Here is a 22,788-nt window from a genome sequence, read left to right on the forward strand (position 1 = left end):
TCTACCCAAAAAATCTGAAAACACTTATCCATAGAGATATATGTCCCCCTATGTTCACCGCAGCATTATTCACTGTGGCCAAGACATGGAAACAAAGTGTCTTTTGATAGATGATTGGATAAAGAAGATGTGGTACATATACACAATGCAATATTACATGGCCATAAGTAAAGATGAAATACTGCCATTCACAACAACATGGATGGATCTTGAGATTATCATATGATTTCACTGATAGGTGGGATATAAAAATGAAAGCAACAAACAAACGAGACAAAAAACAAACAAAAACTCATAGACACAGACAACAGTATGGTGGTTATCAGAGGGTAAGGGGGAAGGGTGATAAAAAGGCGTAAAGGGAGTCAAATATATGATGATGGAAGGAGAACTGACTCTGGGTGGTGAACACACAATGCAATACATAGGTGATATATTGTAGAATTGTACACTTGAAACCTATATAATTTTACTAACCAATGTCACCCCAAAGCTTAATAAAAAAATGTTAAAAAAGGAATCATTGGTCTAAACTATGAAGCTTCAGTATCATATTTTAACTTGTAGGTATTTGGGATATCCACTTACTCACATGCCATATCCATTCATTAATCACCAAGTCCTAGTGAAGCTATCTCCAAGATGACCCTTTTGAACTATATTGCTTAATCTCAGTTCAGGTCCTTATCTACTGAAAACCACACTTTGAGTAGCAAGATGACTGGGTGAATGAATAAGTTTATTGGACCATCTTACTGGTTTTTTTTTTTATTCTAAAATATATCATTCTTTGCAAATCAGATTTAGTACAGCTTTAAATCAAGTTCTTCAGTTTTTTATATCAGAAGTCCTTAAGTAAGCTGCATCATTTAATTGCCTCTGTCCTCATGTGCCATCAATCAATCCCTGATTCACTGTTTTCAATCTTCTAAAACTAAATAACCACCACATATGAGGTGGAAATGAACAGGATTGTGCTAGACTCAGAATTAAACGATGGGACACAGACTTGAATTCTAAAAAGAACAATATAGTCAAATTTAGGAGAACAAGGAGAAATTAGGAAAATTGAAGGAAGCTGAGCGATTTATTTATCTTAGCCAATTCTCTCATCAAATGAATACTTCCAACGATCCTCTTAGTTCTAAAGTACCGGTGGTCCCCAACTAATGTCAGGTGTTCTCAGAGAAGTGACACATACATGATGGTTAAGATTCTGGGCCTGCTCAAATGTCAGTTAACTCATGGAATGCCAAAAATCGATGTAATACTGGAGTAGTAGCCCCAGAGACCAAACCATCCCATACAATAATATCTCTATGACTAAGGCATTCAGTGCTTGACCTTGAATGTGAAAGACACATTTACCCCCAGCTGCCCTGGAATCAGTCTTCGTACATCCTCCCACTACTTGGAACACCAGTCCCTCACCTGAACAAAAGCCAGGACATGTGGTTTATTTGTTACAAGTTCCTAACTTGAGTAGATTAACCACCATATAAACCTTACCAGGAAATTCAGTCCAAGGTTAAAATTGAAACACCCCTTCAGAGCTATTTTGACAAAAGAACAAATTTTAAAGGCAGAGAGAAAAGTGGGTAGGTGCCCATTCCTTTTTTAAAAAATCATATAAAATGTTCAACTAAAATCAGAGAAGGCAGAAAAAAAGGGAGGAAAAAAAGAAAAAAGAAACAGCAAACAAATGCAATAAATAGAAGTTACAAACATGGTAGATACCTATCCAACTATAGCAATCATTGCTTTAAATGTGAGGGGTCTAACTACATCATGAAAACACAAATTGTCAGAGAGGATAAAAACACAAGCCTCAACTTTATGTTGTCTATAAGAAACCTACTTTAGAAAGTGTGTCTAATTTACATTTTTCCTGGTTTTTATAGAGAAGATAGCTGATGTCCGATTACTGTGTACTGTGTTTAGCCGGGCTACCACTCAAGCAGAAATTTCAGCTTAGACTTGTTGGGCAGATGGTAGGCAAACAGGGCAGGTCAGTGAGAATCTCTGGGCATCTCTAAAAGGGAGCACACCACCTCCCAGCTGGGTCAGGTTACTCTCATCTCTTGGTAACATCAGTAGCTCAAGTTGCAGGATCATTTTTTGTGGCACCCCTACCTCTGACATTTAAAACCTCCGTTTCCTTCAGCATCAATTCTGAGTGTATCTGATCACAATTTGTTGAAAGAAATTTGTGCTGTTAAATTACTACCTCTTCGAAGGCACTCTACACCTCAGGCAAATTCATAGCATCACCACAGTTCATCATATCGCAAGTTTCCAGAGCTCACACACACAGGAGCACCGGTAACCCCAACAAGGTGACTAGGAAAGGTAAGTGAACATCTTCCATTCTATGACAAGACACAGCGCTGTGCTCAGGCTATAGGTACACAGGTTAAGAGCTAGACTCTTGGGAAATGATCACTGATCCGGAATAGAGATAGTCATTTCACATCCCCATTCCCTTTCACAAATGAGGAACACATTTAAAAATCCATGGGGAATGTTTGGAATTCATTAAGGACATCTTTCCAAAACTCAGCTCAAACAGGAGACCCCTAGGAGGGAAGTGGCGAGACGCAGGGGACTCGGAAGGAGGCCACAGGCAAAAGGGATGAGCTGTCCCTTACTCCCGTATATGGAGACACGAGGAGATTACCATGGGTCTTGAACACAAATGGAGGAGCTCTGATTTAGAACGTAATTTCAGAGGACTGTATACTGGCGGCTGATGGACAAGTATCAAAGGTGTCACCTGTATCCTCAGGGGGAATAGTCTCCCTCTTTGGAAAGAAATTCACTCCAGAATTTTGATTAGGGCACAGTCTGCAAAAGGCCCTTGTTAAATATAGGGTAAAACTCATTAGAACCCATGAACCCACTCTTAATGATTGCTACCAGATTACTCCCATTCAACAGAGCTCCAGAGGCAGAACCCGACTTAATTGGTGTAAATCAGTGGTTCTCAACTGGAGCAATTTTGTGCCCTCCCCACACCTGGGACATTTGACAATGCCTGGAGATATTTTGGGTGTCACAATTGGCATCAGGTTGGGTAGAGGCGAGGGGTGCTGCCACACATCTACAATGCACAGACGACCCCTTCATTAGCCCAGGATGTCAACAAAGCCAAAGCTGAGAAACTGGTATAAGTGGAGAAGAAGAGAAAACTGGTGCAAGTGAAGGCCTTGGTGCAGCATGAAATTCAATTTAGGGAGAGCTAAAGGATCTGAAAAAAAACATGGAAAAGGGGAAAACTTAGGGTGCTCAAGACACATTTTATCAAAGACAGCCCCAGAGGAGAGAACAGAGACCTGGGAATGATATAAAAGAAGGAGTCCATTGCAAGGGAAAGGTACAACACACAGGAAGAGAAACTCAAAGGAGGAAGCAGCATTAAGAATTAAGCATGGGACAATGAGTTAGGGATCATGTCGCGTGCATTGCATGATGTTTAGCAGCGTTGCTAGCCTCTACCCACTAGATGCCTGTAATACCCCTGCCCAGTGGTGACAATCAAAACTATATCCAGGCATTGCCAGATGTCCCTTGAGAAACAAAATCATTCCTGGTTGAAAACCATTCTCCGAGAAAGGTATTTCTGAATTAAATATATTTTTTCTCTCATTTCCTTAATCTTAGTCCTTTCTTCTGGGTTTAAGTTCCTTCTTTTCTAAAATAGGCTTTTTGCTCATTCTTTAAGTAGATGGGCATTGGATACACACTCCCTGTCTTTTTCCAAAAATATTCTTCTGCTGACCTCTCTCTTCAATGATCATTAGCTGGATTTGGAATTCGGCATTAACTGTTATTTCCTCCAGCACTTTGAAGACATCAATACACTGTCTTCTCGTCACAATCATTATTATTGGAAACTCTATCCTTAGCTTGTTTCTCATTTGCAGGTACTGTGGGGGTTCCCCCCCCCCTCAGGTTGTTTCTAAGATTTTTCCCTTTGTGTTTGCTGAATCACCATGATATGTTTATATGTGGATTTATTTTTAGTTCTTCTGCTTGATAGTCACTGTTTTATAAATCAAACGATTTGTGTTTCTCATCCATTTTGGAAAATTCTCAGACATTACCCTTTTCTTTTTTTAGTTTCCTCTCCCTCTCCCTCTCTCTCTTGTTTTTTCTCTCTATTCTCAGCATCCAGAACAGGATTCCTATTAAATGTGTGTTGGACTTCCTCCTTCTGTCTTCTATAGTTCAGCCTCCTCCTCCTTAGTTTTCTATCTCATATCTCTCTATAGAGCATTTGGGGTAATTTCTTCAGATATATTGAGTTGTCAGAAAAGTCATGACGCATGTTTGCGACAGATGGCGCTAGTTCATTTTTGGAAGTACTCAAGTCGTTCGCATCTATGTGATTGCTATGTCATTTGACAGCTGACAGTTCTAGCTTCATGCTAAAAAAAAATTGAATGATTTGGTTGAGTTTTGGAGATTTTACAACAAGTTGAAGACAGAAAACCAAACTGTGCATTTTCACCATATTTTACTGTTTTACTTCCATAAAAGGAAGAACGCACGTCAAGTTTGTGAAAAGTTGCATCAAGTTTATGGTGACAATGCTCTACAAGAACATCAGTGCCAATGATGGTTCACGAAATTCCGTGCTGGTGATTTTGATCTCAACCACGCTCCTCGGTCAGGGAGGCCAACTGAGGTTGATGACGACAAAATAAAGGCATTGATTGAGTCAAACTCATGTTATATGACATGAGAGCTTGCAGAAACACTGAACATCCATCATTCAAATGTTCACAACCACCTGAAGAAGCTGGGATACGTAAGCAAGCTCAATATTTGGGTTCCGCATGAACTCAAAGAAGTTCATTTGATGGCACACATAAACATCTGCAATATGCTCATTAAATGTGAGGAAAACAATTCTTTTTTGAAGCAACTGATAACTGGTGATGAGAAGTGGATTGTTTACAACAATGTGGTGCACAGATGGTTGTGGTCCCGACATGATGATTCAACTCAAACAACATTGAAAGTAGACATTCATCAGAGGAAGGTTAAAGGTTATGCTCTCAGTGTGGTGGGATTTTAAAGGTGTCGTGTTTTTCAAGCTCCTACCAAGGAACCAAACAATCAATTTGAATGGGTACTGTCAGCAATTGGACAGTTTGAACGAATCCATCATCCAGAAAAGTCCAGAGCTTGTTAATTATAAAGGAGTTGTGTTCCATCACGACAACATGAGACTACACACAAGTTTGATCACCTGTCAAAAATTACTGGAGCTTGGATGGGATGTGTTGCCACACCCACCATACTCGCCTGACCTTGCGCCGTCAGACTTCCACTTGTTTCACTGTCTTCAAAACTCCTTGCGTGGTATAACGTTCAATTCAGATGAGGCTGTAAATCAGCACCTTGTTCAGTTTTTCGCCGATAAAGACAGGTCCTTCTATGAATGAGGAATTATGAAGCTCACTGAAATATGGCAAAAGTTATCAAACAAAACGGGCAATATATCATTGATTGGTCTTTGTTCTTTATATAAATAAATGACCTTTGAAAAACAGAAAGAATACGTCATGACTTTTCTGACAACTCAATATCTTCCAGGCCTAATTCTCTCTTCAACTGTGTCTAATTTGCGGCTTAAATGGCCATAGAAAACATAAGAAAACATACTTTGTAATGCTCAGCTCTACAACGACTGAACAAATATATGATTAAGACACTAATTCTCAACTCAAGAACTTCATATCTAGTAGACTAACCAGACATAGGAAAATAAAATTGTATTACACTGTAATAAAAGCAGAATTCAAGGCATCTTTAGGAATTGCCAAAGGAAACATAAAGAATGACTAAATATGCTGAGGGAAAGAATTCATAGAGGAGGTCACCTCTTACTTAGGGTCAAAGAATCAATTTTCTAGGGGGAGACTATATGGAAAGGTACCCAAGTAGGTGGCCCAGCATGTCCAAAATCATGAATGTTTAGGGAACAATAAAGAATTAAGTGCAACTATTATGTGGATACATCGGTAAAGAGTGGTAAAAGATGCTGGATAGTCAGTTAAAGCTAGTTAGGAACCTTGTGTACCATATATGAAGTGTTTACAGTTTATTCTGTTGACAATGGGGAAGCAACAGAGGTGTTGAATAGGGCATAAGTGACAGGAGAAACGAGAAACAGAAGAAGGGAGGGAGGGAGATAGATATGAATTTGGGAAATTCCTGTGGACATGGAAGAATTAACTGTAGGGAGGCTGGTTACAAGATGGCTCCAGTAATCTAGATAGAGATGATGAGAACTTGAGCTAAGATAGTATTGGTAGGGAAGGAGAAGAGGCTCTGAATTAGAGATATTTCTAAGGTAGACATAAGGCTGTGTCATCCAGCTGGCTGCGGAAGCTGATGGCCAGCAGAGGGTTAAGCATAAGCACGCCCAGTTTTTCTGTTGAGAGTCTGATGGATTGTGACACCATTAAACGGAGTAAGAAACTGAACTTTGAAAGCAACCAGAAGAAAGGTCCATTCGAGGGGCATAAGTTTTGAAATGTGTGGAATATATCCAGGCTGAAACGTCTGCTAGGAAGTTGTAAACACATCTTTAAAGCTTGTCAGCAAAATCAGACAAGAAAATATTGCTTTGGAGTCATCAGAGTGCAGCTGGGAACTGAATACAATGGAAGAAAGTGGCTGACAATCAGCTGAAGGTGGGGACTGACAAAAGTTGTAAGCTGTGTAGTGATGCAAGTTATAAAGCTTGGTCATCAAAAATTAAGCATCAAACCTATACAAAATATCTGACACGGAGCCCGTTTCCAAACTTTCCTCGTATGGTTCTGTCAAATTTATCTTCTTTTAATTGAAGAAATAATTTAATACTATCTTTTGCACCCAATATATTTTAACGTTCTATGTTTACAATAGTATATTTTAATGTTATGTTATTAGTATTTTAATAATATACTAGTTAAACAATTTATTAACAAAAACATACATGGGTACGATCACCTACTGTGAAATCTTCTATCCAAGCACTTATCACACTGAATTAAAATACTTGATTTACTTATGCATCTCCTCCTGTAGACTTTGAGCTCCTGAGACAGTGGTGATGCCTCACTCAATTTTCTATCTCAAGGCTTTGTCACAGCACATGGCACAGAGTGGGAACTTTGTTATGTATTGGATGGATGGATGGACAGATGGATGGATGGATGGATGGATGGATGGATGGATGGATGGATGGATGGATGGATGGATGGAGCAAGCTCAGAACTGGAGACTGTTTTTCCAACTTAACCTGTTACAATTTACTTACTGATTAAAACATTCTCTGCCATGAGGAAAGAACGCTACATCCAGGACCACCATGGAGAGTTTCACAGATTGTTCACTGCACAAGGTGGCAAGTGGGATTAAGTCAAGTTTACCACAAGGAAACCCACTGTACAAGTTAGTCACATGATGAAGAGAAAAGATGATGGAACAGGATGGCGGCAAGAGTAAAAACAGCTCAATGAAATGAGAACTCAAGAAGCTCTGCTCATTGAGTGTTTTTTAAATGGCTCCTAGAATTGTTTAGTGGGGGTTTATAAAATTCAAAAAAATGGTTTTTAAATTAAGCATAAGAAATTCTTAAACATAAGAAAACTCCCACAATCGAGAAATAACTGTATAGTTATCTTGTGTCCACAACTTATCTGCTCCTTCACATCAGCCCTGTACTATATGCAGAAGGAAGAAAGCTCAGAAATATGAGGGGTGTATGTCCAGCAAGGTCTGGATAGGTAGGACATTCTGATAGACTTGAACTGACTTATCTCACCCCAAAGTTTTCTTCCAACCAGCAACAGAAGCTTCATATATATATTATACATATATATATATAACACGTATACATGCATATACATATATACACACATATGTGTATATATGTGTTTGTGTATATATACATATGAACAAATGATAAAATTAAACTTTTTAAAAAAAATACAAGAAGAAGAAGAAAGAAAACTGGAAGTTTTCATACAAAATACGTATTAAAATCAATAAATTCCTGTAAAAAAATCAAATAAATGTAATAATTGACCTTATAATCATAATTGAGACTTACAGAAGCTTTACCAGCATCTAAATTTTTCTATAATAAAATACCACATGCTTGTGTAAAACATCATTAAATGTTCAGGCTTAACTGTAAGTATACAAATAATAATAATAATACCAGTTGCTTGGAAAAATTCAGTATTTTATTGCTAATGGAAAGTTCCAAGGAATGAAGAAAATTGCAGGCTTTTGTTTTTGAAAACCTACAAGTTAAAAATAGAAACCTCTTCCAAATATCAGAGTACAGTGCTCTATGCTCTGCAAAAAACCAACTCAAAGGGAAACGTGGTAAGATGTGATACTGGCAGCTGCCATTTCACACTCCTCTTTGTCAAGAAATGTCATAACCTTTCAGCTACTCCAGCCAAGGCAGCACTTTCTTTCTTAACTCCAGGTTTTACTGAACTTTTAAAGCAAGCAGAGTTGTTTTTCCTTCGTGATAACATCAAAACCCAGGAGATTTCAAACGTACATGTGGAAAAACGTTCACCCCCCAGATCATGACTTTCCTGCTCTCAAACTGGCCCTCGGGGAGGACAAGAAAGATGGGTAGCTTTGCCATGGCAGAACTAGCTGATGATATGCAAATGTCCCCCGGTGCCCTACAATATCAGGCTCAATTTTCATCTGGCCATTTAACCAGACACTTTAGAGAGGGTCCCCCACAGAGTGCCTGGAAACCTCAGGAATCAAGACCCCAGGAGGGGCAGCCTGCGGCATGCAAACGGCTGCAGCTCACTCTACGCCAAGGACACAGCGTCCCCTGGAGTAGAGCCCAGGCATCTTCATTTTTAACCAGTTCAATGGTGACTGAACATTTAGTGAAGTATGCAGTCGGCTGCTTTCGAGATTGCTTTCGAGAATCTGGAACCTCTGCAACATAAGCATTTCATCTCTAGGTGGCAGCATCTGTGAATGGTTGAGTGGCGCTGTGAATGTTGAGTGTCAACATGCAAAGACTGATTTCCAGAACAGGAATTACACCTTGGATTTGGCCGACTAAACCATTATCACTAAGTGCTGTATGTATAAAAGACAAACGCAGCAGGACACATTTTACATAACTGAAACCTCCAACTCGGAGTAATTACAAAAACAATTAACTGGGTCTCCTTGCATAGATAAAACTTTCTGTGACTCATTTAAAGTGCAATCAATTTGAAGGCAAGATGTTGTAAGCGGTTTTCTTGCCCTGATTGTTTAAGTCACAACTCCTGAGGATCACACAGGTCGGCAGTCAGCAAACACTTTCTGCAAAGGGCCAGACAGTAAATATTTTAGGCTTTGCAGGTCATGTGGTCTCTGTTACAATTACTCAACTCTGCCACTGTCACAACAAAGCAACCATAGACAATACAAAAACATATGAATGACTGTGGCTGTGTCCCAATAAAACTTTATATATGAATACTAAAACTTCAATTTCATGTAACTTTCATGTCTCAAAATATTATTGCTCTCTTCATTTTTTCCAACTGTATGGTCTGAATGTTTGTGTCCACCCCTGACCTCCAGAAATATGTTGAAATCCTAATGCTCAATGTGATGGTATTAGGAGGTGAGTCCCCTGGGAGGTGCTTAGGTCATGAGGGTGGAGCCCTCATGAATGGGATTAGTGTGCTTATAAAAGACCCCAGAGAGCTCCCTCACCCCTGCTGCCATGTGAGAAGACAATGAGAAGTCTGAGACCCAGAAGAGGGTCCTCATCCACCCATGCTGGCACCCCAGCCTCAGGTTTCCAGCCTCCAGAACTGTGAGAAATAAATATCTGTTGTTTATGCATATAAATGACCCCGTCTGCAGGCTTTTGTTAGAGCAGCCTGAATAGACTAAAACACCAATAATGTTTACAAAGTAAAAACTATTCTTAGTTCTTGGGCGGAACTAATCAGGCCAGATCTGGCCCACGGGCAGTGGTCTGCAGACCCCTGACATAGATGGAATTGGAGGAGTAATATGAATGGGCAGCCATGCAGGCATTCAAAATGACTTTCTGATGACTTTTTTTGAATACAAGAGTTTAGTTCAAGACAGATGCCTTATTACTTAGTAGAGGATTAAAGAAATTAAACAAACCCACAAAAAATCATACGACAAAACTTAGAATTCTGATTCAGGGGTTCATTTCCAGATGATCATTTTACTAAATAGAACTAGATCAAATATAGACTTCGGTCAACTGTTTCTAAATACATCCAACCTTCCTTCTGGCAAAGCTGAGCTAGTCATGTGAAGCAATGGTTGGCGTCCGTACCATCACACAAGCAGAAACCCAGATGCAAGCTGGTCAGCAGGCAAATGTGTGAACCTTCAATAGACTGAGTCCGGAATCTCTAACAGGAAGCCAACAATGTTACCTGTCGTGTCTTGACTCAAGGTTTCCTGGCTGCTGCTGCTGTAAGAAGGCACTGGAGTGATGGAGAGCGAGGCTGGGCAAGACAAAGGCGTGGCCAGCTCCGTCTTGCGAGGGAGGGAATGGTGGTACCCGGGGATGCCTGCATCTTTGGAGACGAAGAGTGGCAGGTCTGATGGGAGGCAGGGTCCGCCTTGCACATACGGATTTTTCCAGTGGGTGAGCCCAATTGCGACAGGCCCAGCAACGTCATAACCTGGTGAGACAAACACATTAGGTCAGAAGCAGCAATCAAAGCCTTACACTACAGTGGTTTTTATATTTCCCAAGTGTCTTATCTGTGAGTCAAATCGAACGCCACTTGAGAGAAGGACGCATGTTACTTGATGAATAAACAGACAGGCATCACCACACTTGATGGATCTTGTTCACCTACTCCACACACATTTATTAAGCACATACTATGTGCCAGGTGCCCAGTCTTTGCCCTTAAGGAGCTCGGCATCTAGTATAGGAGGTAAAACTTACATTCATAATGAAAAACTACCCAGAGGTCTACTATGTGCTCGATACTTTGCATAAGTGATTCTAATCCTCACAGCAATTATACAAGGGGACGATCACTATTTTAGTTTTATAGATGAGGAAATTAAATCTCAACTTGCCCCAGATCAAGAAGTCAGTAAGGGTCAGGAACAGAATCCGAGCCCAGGACTGACTGACTCCAAAATCTACATTTTTCCGCCTAAACTACAACTAACCTGAGTACAAAGCAAGATGAAAGAAAGTTTACAAGTAGGACAGAAAGTTCCCCCTGGAGAGAGAGCCCCTTTAGGTGGAATGACTAGATCATGAAAAAAGTGTCATGAACTTGACCTTATATAGGCAAGGGTCGCTACCTAGGGGCCAGAGGGTTGCAGTTGTTCCACAGATGTGTTTTTCATCCACGCTTTTCTTAATTTGAAATAAAAATCAAATCCACATTCACAGCAATAAAAATGCAGAGAAAAATCAGCTTTCTAGCTTCTCTTGAAAAATCCCTTGATGTTCTCCAAAAATCACGCAACACTGGAATACATCCCCATGTGGTGACTGTCGACTGGAGTAACTAACCATGGCAGCACCCTCTTGTGGTAAGTAAAGGGATTTACATTGTTACTTACTTCCCCAGCCTGCCACAAACCCCACCACTCCCTAATACTCCCAACCTCCTCACTAATTTGCCTTACATGCCTGATGTCAGCAGGCATTTGCATCTGCAACAGAGATCAGAATTTAGGAACAGAATATAAGTGTAGTCAAGAAAAAATAAATAAACAAGAATGGAAAGGTAGGTGAGTTCAAGACAGTTGAGGGTCTTAAATGCCAAGGTAAAAAAATTGGATTTTATTTGGCAGGTAAAACAATATACCAGAAAGTTTGTGAAGCAGGGACTGGAATAATCAAATTAATAGCAGCAAAAGTAGCCAGAATCTGTCCCTTCTTCCTCTGGGGTGCCTTCTTCTAGAAGGTCTTAACCACAGGGAAGGGAGGTCCAGTAAAAGATGCTGATGTGTGGGGACTGCAGGTTCCTCAGGGGGCATGAGGAACCAAGAAAGCCCAAAAGAGGTAACAAGAGAGACTGAACGACAGTGTCTGGGCAGCCCTCCCACACCATGCTAGAACCCTCTAGAACATGGATATGAGTCAAACGGCCCCTGCCCTTACTTTACAGCCAAGTGTTCATTCTCTCCATGTGTTTCTCCCTCAAGGTCAGAGGGTGACTCAGTCATCTCTGAATCTCGCTCCCAGTGTTTCTCTATCTGACTCTTTCCCTCACTCCTCTCCCACCAGTAGCGAGCACAACGCTAGCCTCAGAGCTGGCACTCAGCAGACACCCACTGTTAAGTGACTTCTCCGTAGATGCAAGAGGCTATGAAGTAGAGTTCAGGTGAGCGTTATTAAGAGGCCACATTTAAGCATGGGCAGCGAGAAAGGAAATGCGGGTCAGAGAGGTATGCAACACTGCCATGGAAAGAAAGGAGTCTGGGGCCGCCAGGTAGCTCTGTCTCTCACTGGCACGATGTCAGAGCAGACCTATGGCATCCAGAATGCGGGGTTTCCTCATCCTAACTGTGGCAGTCAGGACTGGCTTTACAAGGCCTGAGGAAGGTTGGCTGTGTTTTTAGACATGAAGAGTTGGAGCTTTAGGAGAAATATCTATGTGGAAATGTCTGGCAGGAGGCTGAAAAAAAACATGGAAATGAGAATCAGAAAAAATGGGACCATAGTCACAAATCTATTAGCCGTCCACGCAGAAGGCATGGCCCAAGCCTAGGAATGAACAACCGACTTCATTGTTATAAAATAACGAATCCACTGAAAATTACCAGATTGTCTAACGCTTACTGGCACTGTGCTAAGGGATCTACCAGCACCACCTGATTTAAACCTCACAATAACTCTGTCAGGCAGCTGCTATTATTCACACTGACAGATGAAGAAACGGAGGCTAAGGGGCACTGTTACTTCCCCAGGGTCAACAGCGACACAGAAACAACAGTCAAGATTCAAGCCCAGGCTCACTGAAGACAACTTGGGTGCTCTTGGACCACGGAGCCATCCTGCCTCGCTAAGAGAGTGGACGGCAAGGGGGATTCTGAGGGCTGGAAACCAGGCCTGTTTCCCCGCAAATCGCTCTTAGGTTCTTTCTTTCTTTCTGAACAATTTTTCATAGAGGGATCTCGATGGACCAGGATACTTGAGGAAAGGGAAATGCTGCACCACTTGAGAACATGCTGACTGGAGTGTGTGAATTTTTCTTGGTCGGTCACTTTCCTGAAAGGTAACCCAGCAGAATGCAGTGAAGGTGAGTGAAATCTTTCTTGAGCGAGGGTTATGGAGCCCCTAGAAATATTCAGCAAGCACACAAATTCTCAATGTTCAGAGCCGCAGAAGACTGAAGTGGATACCACTGACCCAGGACTGCCCCTAAGAGAGTCTGTTAGATTAATACAAATTTGTTTATTTTTTGCGATCAATATTCTCAGATGGCCCACAGCTACTAAGAGTGTACTGGGCCGTAGACATCAAATTCCAGAATGCTCCATTTAAATCGATGTCCCGTTATGTTTTTATTAAAAATTTCAAAACGCATTACCTTCTATTCACACCAGAGAACCCTTTTACAAGAAGAGTAATTACAGAACGATGTTTTCCCTTGCCTCGTTGCTTCATTCAGAAACTCACTTAAAGCCCTCTTCTCGTTCCATGTTCCCAAGCTCCTGGGGAGTCATTATACAGAATAGAGCACAGTGCGAAAGCACCATGTTTAACAGTCCCAAGGAACTCTGGACTTTCCACAAGTTCAGGTTTTACCATTTCTTTTATAAAATTGTAACTGATTTGTAGTGTATACTTAATTCTGAAAAGATATTGTTCGCACAGCTAGCAAGCACTTTTTTTGGTTTAGGAAATTACTACACCATTCACTCCATAAATGGAGTTCATTAGCAAATATTTTCATCTATGGTATTGACACAAATGAGCTATGATAAGATCTGCATAATTATGATGGAATATAAATGGACCAGCCTAAATTTCTAAGTGGCAATGAGGTCACAGTATTTTGAGAGAATAACCGACCATCCAAACCCAGGGGAACAGCTGGCATCCAAGTGTCCAGAGACAAGTAATAGAAATGTCACATTGGGGCCGGCCAAGTGGCGCGATGTTTAAGAACTGGCTTGGGATGCCAGAGGGCCCCGGTTTGGATCCCACATATGAGTGCCAGTGACACTGCCCCCCACAGCTAAGATGCTGAACAACAGCTCAACCTGGACCTGGGCTGCCGTGGGCTGCCATGAGTTGCCGGCGACAGCGTAGGCTGCAGCCCCTGCTGCAATGGGTTGCCATTGGCTACTGTGTGTAGCCAGCAGCCGCAGTGAGCGGCCGTCCAGAAGCCGGCGACTGATCTGCCTCGCCCAGGAAGAGCGCAATGATGGTGCCAACTTGGGCCAGTGAAGCAACGTCCTCCACAACTAGACTGAAGAACAAAAAGACAGCAACTTGTCTGTTCCCCTTTCCCCAATTCCCCACTGCTGTTCCCATCCCCGCAATTCCCCAATAAAAATCTTTAAAAAAAAGAAATGTCACATTGGTAGCCTGTCCATTCTCCCCCACCCACCATCCTGTCCCCACGTGGGGAGTGTGGGGGGGGAGGTCTCAGCTCTCTTTCAGTTCCATGTCAACACTATCACCCACTAGACCCAAAATCGTAAAGAGGGACATATATGGAACACTCAAAATTGCGGGCTGTTTTGACAAAATACGGTGTTAATTACCTCTGAAGTTCTTAGATCTCTCGAACGTGGGTAAGATGTGAGTTTACTAACAGAAAATCAGGAGTTATCCAAGGGTCTCATGGATAAATAGAAAGGTTTCAGAAAGAGTCATTTTTCTACTTCTTGAAATATTTTGGCAACTCTGCTTTAGGCAGGACATAGGTTTCTACCGGAACCACATGAATAGGAAACCCACAAGTGTGCTGTTTCATTAAATGGAATTCTCTCACAAATATGACACCTCTCCGTGAAATGACTACTCTGGAAGTAAAGGACTGAAGTGAAGAAAGTGAAAGCTGTTAAAACAGAAAGCCTTGGAGGATCCAGCAATCGGGCCTCCCTCCAGAACTTTGAGTCTAAGGCTGTTAATTATTTTCTGCTTTTACTATAAATATTGCAAAAGTGCTTTGTGCTGGGCAGACTATGGGCACTGGACACTGCCTGATGCCTGTGCAGAATCCATCCCCTCGTCTTCCTCCCAATAGAGTCTTATTTTGTGTGGGAATTCATCCCAACGCCACTCAGCCATGTGCCTCAGGGCAAGAGGACCTCATCCTCACCTCTCACCCCCTGGGCATGAAGGGTCTAAAGATAATCTCAGCTCCCTTGTCCATGATTGGCTCATGGATTGTCATGTGACCCAATCCCAACCAAGGGGATAGGAAAAGTCCCTGAGGCACTTCAGAGGAAAGCCTCTCTGTCCCATAAGTGAAAGCCTGAGGAAGAAACCAACCCTCCTTTCCCTCTGATCACCGTTGTGTCTACATGCAATTCCTGGAACCATGGCAGCCATCTGGCTGCCACCACGAAGATAAATTCTCTGAGCAAAGCGAAGGGTAGAAGGTCTTTCACAATATCATTGAAGAGCTTAATCAACCTGTTCTAAGAACAGGCCTGCCTCTGGTCTACCTGTTATGTGAAATAATGCCTTTCCTTATGGTTTCAGGCGTTTTGAGTCAGGGAGCTGAAGCAATATTCAAGGGCCTTTCAATTATACCATCGCCTTCTGAGAAAGCTAAGTGTCTGTCACACCCACCTCCCCTTCAGAGGGAACCTTATATGTCAGTAAGAAACTGTCATTTTAGTTTCCTAGGGCTGCTGTAACAAAGTACCACAAACTGGGTGGCTTAAAACAACAGAAATGTATACTCTCACAGTTTTGGAGCTAGAAGTATAAAATCAAGATGTTGGCAGGGCCAAGCTCTGTCTGAATTCCCTAGACAAGAATCTGTTCCATGCCCTTTTCTTAGCTTCTGATGTTGCTGACAATCCTTGGTGTTCTTTCACTCATAAACACATCACTCTAATCTCTGCTGCCATCATCACATGGTATCTCCCTTTATGTCTCCATATCTCTTCTTATAAAGACACCAGTCATATTGGATTTGGTCCCACATAATCGAGTATGACCTCATCTTAACTTGATTCCATCTGCAAAGACCCTATTTCCAAGTAAGGTCAAATTCACAGGTACCAGAGGTTAGGACTTCAACATATCTCTTTGGGGACACAACTCAAACTATAATACCCTGACATGGTGGCTGCGGCTAACTAGACCAGGGGAGGGCACCTGGCGAGCTAGTCTGCAAGATGGCAAGTGACAAAAGTATTGTCCAGCGGGAGACAGAGTACCTGGGTTCAAATCCTAGTTCTTGCTACTCACGTAGCCTTAGGTAACTTTTTTAATCTCGAGAGAATTTAATTTCATTGGTAACATGGGGACAATAACAGTATCTATCTCCTAGGATGGCTATGAGGATTAAATGAGTAAACAGGGAAACAATACCTAGAACAGCACCTGGCACAGAGAAACCTCCCCAAGAGTGGTAGCTACCACATGTTCCTCACCATCTCCCCCTCCACTTTCACTGGTATCTTCAAAAGAAGTCTCTACGCAGCTCATCACGCCTTCTTCAGAGCTTTGCAACCTGGCTCCCACCCCACCATCCACTGACATGGCTCTCGGGATGTCACCAGAGCAGACTTTAACTTTAACTCTCCTCGGTCTTCCCTTCTAGAAATTCTTTGGGCTTTCTGAAAAATATGCTCATTTCTACCTGTCATTATTTCCACTCTAATTGTGCTTCCAAAAAAAAAATTGGTCCTGGGCCCTCAGTGTTATCTTCAGATATTGCCAATTCCCTCCACATTTCCAGTTTCCTGTGGGGCATTTTAATGTGGGGGCAGTTTCATGGGCCCCTCAAGCCCAACACATCTAATCCATAGCCATCCTCTGTCTAACTTCTATATTTCAAGGAATGGTTCACTCTCTGTCACTCTGATTCAAAAATCTCAGGGCACACTTATTTGTCTTTTCCCATATCCAGTCAATGACTAGTCCTGCCAGCTCTTCCATGCCTCCCACTCCAGACCTACTTTTATCCCACTCCCAAGGTCATTACTGGCTCACATCAAGACTACAGTCACAGCTACTTACTCTGTTATGACGCCATACTCTCCCACATGAAATCCATCCTGTTCACCACCAGAGTAACCTTCTTTCATCCATGGGCTCATCTTGTCACTCTACTACTCTGAACACTAAATGACCCCCAGTGCTTAACAAACGTCTTGAGGAATGACATTTTAGGTTATTTCGTGTTGTCAAATCAGGGTCCATGAGCGCACCACAAAGATTTTTTAATTGTTTTTATTTTTCATTTAAAAGTTAATTTGATCCCCTAAATATGAACAGACTCGTATTGTGAACCAGATTCTGCCACTTAATTTTAGTGCCTGGGTTTGCTTTTGTGTTTCCATCAAGTTGGCACCAATCAGTACACTTAATGAGAAAAGGAGAGGGATACGTCCACATACAGTCATTCAAAGGAGGAGCCAACAACCTCACTGGAGTGAGCATTAACAGATTTCACAGTGGGCTGAACAGAGAGAGGGGTGGCAATGCAGAGTTACCATACAACGCCTAGGAGTAAAGCTGTCTGAACTGCACCACTGCTGCCAGTACCACGGTGCATACAAGCCATGACTGCATTCTAGCAAAATGACAACGTATAGCATAGTCAAGTCATGGGGTACATGCGTACTTTTTTGCTTCCTAGAATTTTAAATTTTATTTGTATATTTGACTTTTTATTGCTATCTGGAATATAGGAACATACTTAGTTTAATGTTGGAACATACTTTAGTGTCCTTATAATAAAAATAATTTCAATCCATCTTACAGGTTCATAACTATGTTTTGTAGGGGTCCACACTGCTGGGGTTTGAGAAACCATAAGACAGTGTTTAAGAGCATGAGCTTTAGTGTCAAGCCGACCTGGACTGACATCCTGGGCATGTTCATTTCTAGCCAGGTGGCAAAGAGCAAGTTTCCTCATCTGTAAATAGGAAAGAAACAGTGCCTTCTCATAAAGTACTGATTAAGTAAAACACTGTATGTCACGGGCCAAGGGCAGCTGGCAAATAAGAAGAACAAAATAAATGTGACCTGCAATTATCATCAGTTTTTCCTTCTAACTCAGTGGCCATGATTTTGGAACCAAGAAAATTTTGAAAGGAAGGGGAAGGGAGAAGGATTCAGGAAACTGAAAAGTAATCAGGGTCACTCTGCCCTTTTTGACCAAAATAAAACATGTTTAAGGCTGATTAGGAAGACAGGTGGGAGAGGGTGGCGGGTGAGCAGGAAATGTCCTACCATCTCCTGGTGGTGACAGCAGAGGGGGTCCCTTCACTGAGGAGGGGAGAGAGATAGAAAACAACACCCCCCAAGCTGCAGGCCTCAAGTTTCTAAGAAGTCAGGGGACAAGGTGGCTGGTACACACAAGAGTCCTCAAAGCGTAGCTAGCATTCAACAGCATGGATTTGCTGTTATGGTGTGCACGCATGCATCCTTCTCATTTCTCATGTATCGTATGCATACATCTCATACCTACTTACGGGAAACAACATGTGTTTTCTATTTACAGTGGCGATATACAATATATTGTTAACTTGCATGAATAGAAATCTTTAAAAGTCATTTTTAATATTAAGTACACAATCATACAGGTGATACCCAAATGAAAAAGTTAAAGCAAATGACGAAAAGTTGGGCAAGCCAAGATTTTTTAAATCTCTGGACCACATTACTTCCATCCATTTCTATGCAAAAGCAATAAGGCGCCCCACAAGAGGGCGCCCCAGCAAGGTGAATTCACAAGCAATGGCTCTGATCCTGAAAACACACGCTCATGTTATTGCATTTTCTTCCTTAGCCCTACTCCCACCCACCCCACCAGACTTTCCAGGCAATAATCATTTTTATAAAACCAAGTGACACAATTGCTCACCTATGGTGATCTGGCTGACACAACTGTAGTAGCTGCCTGTCGTTGCACTGGAAAGGTTATAACTCCCACTGCTCACATCTTTGTCTGTGAAGAAAATAAAAGAGAGGAAGGTCACTTACATTCTGGGAGACACCATGACCACGATGTAACCTATGACTGCTAGTAAATAAGCCAGCATTCTGGGTCTGCCCAGACTCAGTCTCATCCATTCATGGATGCTCAGGGAGTACTAGGTGCCAGGCACATGGAACATTTCAACAAACCACCCAGGCTGCCCACACAGACAATTTCCACTCAATGTCACTGCTATTATAATTGGGGGAGGGGGGCTTGAAGAGTTCTGGGGGAGAGGGGTGTGCAGAGGCAGGTGAGAGGACACCTGATCAGGACTAGAGGGTATCAGGTAAGGCTTCCTAGAGGAAGTGACATCTAAACAAAAACCTAAATGTGAACTCTATCTGACTAGGCGAAGGGGGATGAACTGCGGGAAAAGATCCAGCCTGCAGTTATCATGGCTGGAGGCTCAGAGGCCACCAACAGCCTTGTGAGTTAGCAGCTGAACGCAGTAAGGAGAAGTGGGCAGCAGGCAGGCCACAAAGGGTGTTGTAAACCACATTCAAGGCTAAAAGTACAACACACTGCATGGAATTCCTCACTATTGTGAACAGGAAATGTTCTAGACAGAAGGGGCAAAAGAAAGACAAACTTCACAGTTACATAGCATCTTAGCGTTTTCACCCACATCATCTCATGCATGCGGTAACATAGGGCAGGCCTCACCCCACGTGTCTGATAGAAAGGCTGAGACTCAGAGTGGCTGAGAGACTTGCCCAAGGTCACACGACAGCATGTGGCAGAACAGAGCACAAATCAAGATGAGAGCGGCTTCAAATTGTTTATAAAGCACGGTAGAGCATCCATGACTGATTTTAAGATAGCCAAGTAAATACATATTGTCTAACATCAAACACTACAGGTTAGAGACAAGAGTCATTATAGTAATGGTTGCAAAACTGGCGTGATGGACATAGCTGAATATTTTATGTTATGTGATACTAGGAAGACTTCGAAACCCTGATCTACAATGGTGAAAATTATAGAGGAGGGGAAAACATAATTATTAACAATTAGTCAAATCCAGTCAAAGAAAGGGGGTTTCTGGAAACATGGGGATTTTAATGAGAGTCATGGGGATTGGTAGAGAAGATGGTTTTACAGGTGAACATTCTTAGGAAGAAAGAGCTGGCGGCACCGGGTCAGAGAGGGCAGGAAATAAGAGTCATTCGCAGGGAGTGTCTCTATGTGCTTGGGCTGGAAAGTACTGACACAAGCAGGTAACGAACCAGAGGGCGGAGAACAGTGGTGACCCTCAGAGGCCACACGGAGGCCACAGCAGGTCCACAAACAGGGAGATAAAATGCAAAAAAAAAAAAAGTTTACAACTATTTTAACATGGGGAAAAATGATCCTAGCAAGTGAAAGTGGCCAATTCCTCTTCTAAGAAATATTCCCAGGCCATCTCCACTGTCTAGGGTGCTTCCTGAGTAAAAGGCACACCCCCAGCAGAGATGAGCAGGTGAGACTGTACAGGCACACCTCAGAGATGTTGTGGGTTCGGATCCAGACCACCACAGTAAAGTGAATAGCACAATAAAGCAAGTCACATGAATTTTTTGGGTTTCCCAGTGCATATGAAAGTTATGTTCACAGTATACTGTAGCCTATTACGTGTGCAATAGCATTATGTCTAAAAAACAATGTCTTAAATAAAGAAATACTTTATTGCTAAAAAATGCTAACCAACAACTGAGCCTGTTGGAAAAAATGGTGCAGTTGGACTTGTTCCATGCAGGGTTGCCACAAACTTTCAAGTTGTAAAAAACACAGTATATATAAATAAATGAGGTGGGCCGGCACAGGTTTCCCCTGCTATTCGAAAGTAGAGAATGCCTATGAAACTTTTCATAAGCCAAAATGGCACAAAGCAAAAAAGCAATTACCATAAATTTAAAGGCAAAAATTCTCTTCAGATTTCTTTTGGTTAGCGAAAACAGGTACTAATGTAGATCTTTCATAAAAGTAAAGTGGTGTAATGCAAACCTTTGAAAAGGGGAGGAGGGGGACCTTACTGGTTTACATGTATTCTAAACCATGAACTTGTCAAGGTGTTATGCCAACCCAGGTGTTACTCAATTCTGTAATTTCCAGAGCTTAGTGCTGTGTCTGGCATAAGGCAAATGCTCAATATATGTTCACTGACTGAAAGAAAGAAAAAAGGAATGCATAAAATTAAAGAAAGAATAAACAAATGATCATTTCCCTTTCCTGTTAGTTATAACTTCATTAGAGGTTAGTGTGATCAGAGAATGAGCATATGGAGCTGGGAGTCAGCCGACCTGGGTTTGAAGTTCACTTGTGTTACGTATAATCGCTGAACTTGGGCAAACTTTTGACTTCCTTTAATATTGTTTTTTCCACCTGAAAATGGTGACAATAATGATTATCTAACTTTTGGGGGGGCAGAAGAATGGGGTATGTTTAATAGAAATAATCAGCTATACAAAGCTATACAAAATTCATAGTTAGCAAATAATTCAGCAAATATTTTGGAGTCGGCTGAATCAACAAAACCCAGACCTAAGACATATCAAACTACTCTAACTATTCTAAAGTTGTCACTCCTAATTCTTTTGAAACAATTTATTCATGATCTCTCCTGAAAAGATTCTGGAATGGAGGAGACCTTCAAGGGACAAGATCAATGCATCAAAGGTGGAAAGAGAGGAAAAGGAGAGGGAGAGAGAGAGCAAGGAAGGGAGAGAGAGGGGGGGGTTCCCAAGCACAGAAATGCCTATGAATAGGGAGAAGAATAGAAATGAAGGAGGAAAACATACTGAGGAATTGGTAATCAACATAAAAGCAGAATGCTTCAATTAGGAATTAATGCCTGGGAAGATGCTGTGAATAAATTTAAATGGTGAAACTATTGAAATATGAATCATATGGGCCTGCTGAGTAGCGCAATGGTTAAGAACTGGCTTGGGACGCCAGAGGGCCCCGGTTCGGATCCCACATATGAGGCCAGTGACACTGCCCTCCACAGCTAAGATGCTGAACAACAGCTCAACCTGGAGCTGGGCTGCTGTGAGTCACCGGTGACGGCGTAGGCTGCAGCCCCTGCTGCAGTGGGTTGACATGGGCTACCGTGTGTAGCCAGCAACCAGCGTGAGCGGCCAGCAGCCACAGTGAGCAGCCGTCCAGAAGCCGGCGACTGATCTGCCTCGCCCGGGAAGAGCGCAATGATGGTGCCAACTTGGGCCAGTGAAGCAACGTCCTCCACAACTAGACTGAAGAACAAAAGGACAGCAACTTGTCTGTTCCCCTTCCCCCAATTCCCCAGCACTGTTCCCATCCCCCAATACCCCAACAGAAATCTTAAAAAAAAGAAAAAAGAAATATGAATCATATGATGAGATGTGATCAAAATATACAGTGAATATTTTAATTTTAAAAAATTTAATACAGTAAAAGACACAAGGCCATTAATTCCCCCTTGAAATACTCCCCCGAACTTCAAGCACACTTATCCCATCATTCTTGCCACTTTCTGAAGCAGTTCTGGAAGTCCTCTTTTGTGACTGTCTTTAGTTGCACTGTCATGGCTGCCTCGATGTCCTGAATCAATTCAAAACGTTTACCTTTCATGGTCATTTTGACTTTG

General features: G+C 42.0%; 1 protein-coding gene across 1 annotated transcript in view; it reads right to left on the reverse strand.

Annotated features, from left to right (window-relative positions):
* Positions 1 to 22,788, reverse strand: part of ANO4 (anoctamin 4) — a 282,890-nt gene that overhangs the window by 238,530 nt on the left and 21,572 nt on the right. Inside the window, exons 2-3 of the mRNA XM_019641684.1 lie at positions 19,068 to 19,151; positions 10,461 to 10,712 (exon numbers count right to left, since the gene is read on the reverse strand). Coding sequence (XP_019497229.1) covers positions 10,461 to 10,712; positions 19,068 to 19,151 — 336 coding nt within the window. The remainder of the gene's footprint in view (positions 1 to 10,460; positions 10,713 to 19,067; positions 19,152 to 22,788) is intronic.

This window comes from Hipposideros armiger, unplaced genomic scaffold, assembly GCF_001890085.2.
Source record: "Hipposideros armiger isolate ML-2016 unplaced genomic scaffold, ASM189008v1 scaffold_63, whole genome shotgun sequence".
Taxonomy (NCBI): domain Eukaryota; kingdom Metazoa; phylum Chordata; class Mammalia; order Chiroptera; family Hipposideridae; genus Hipposideros; species Hipposideros armiger.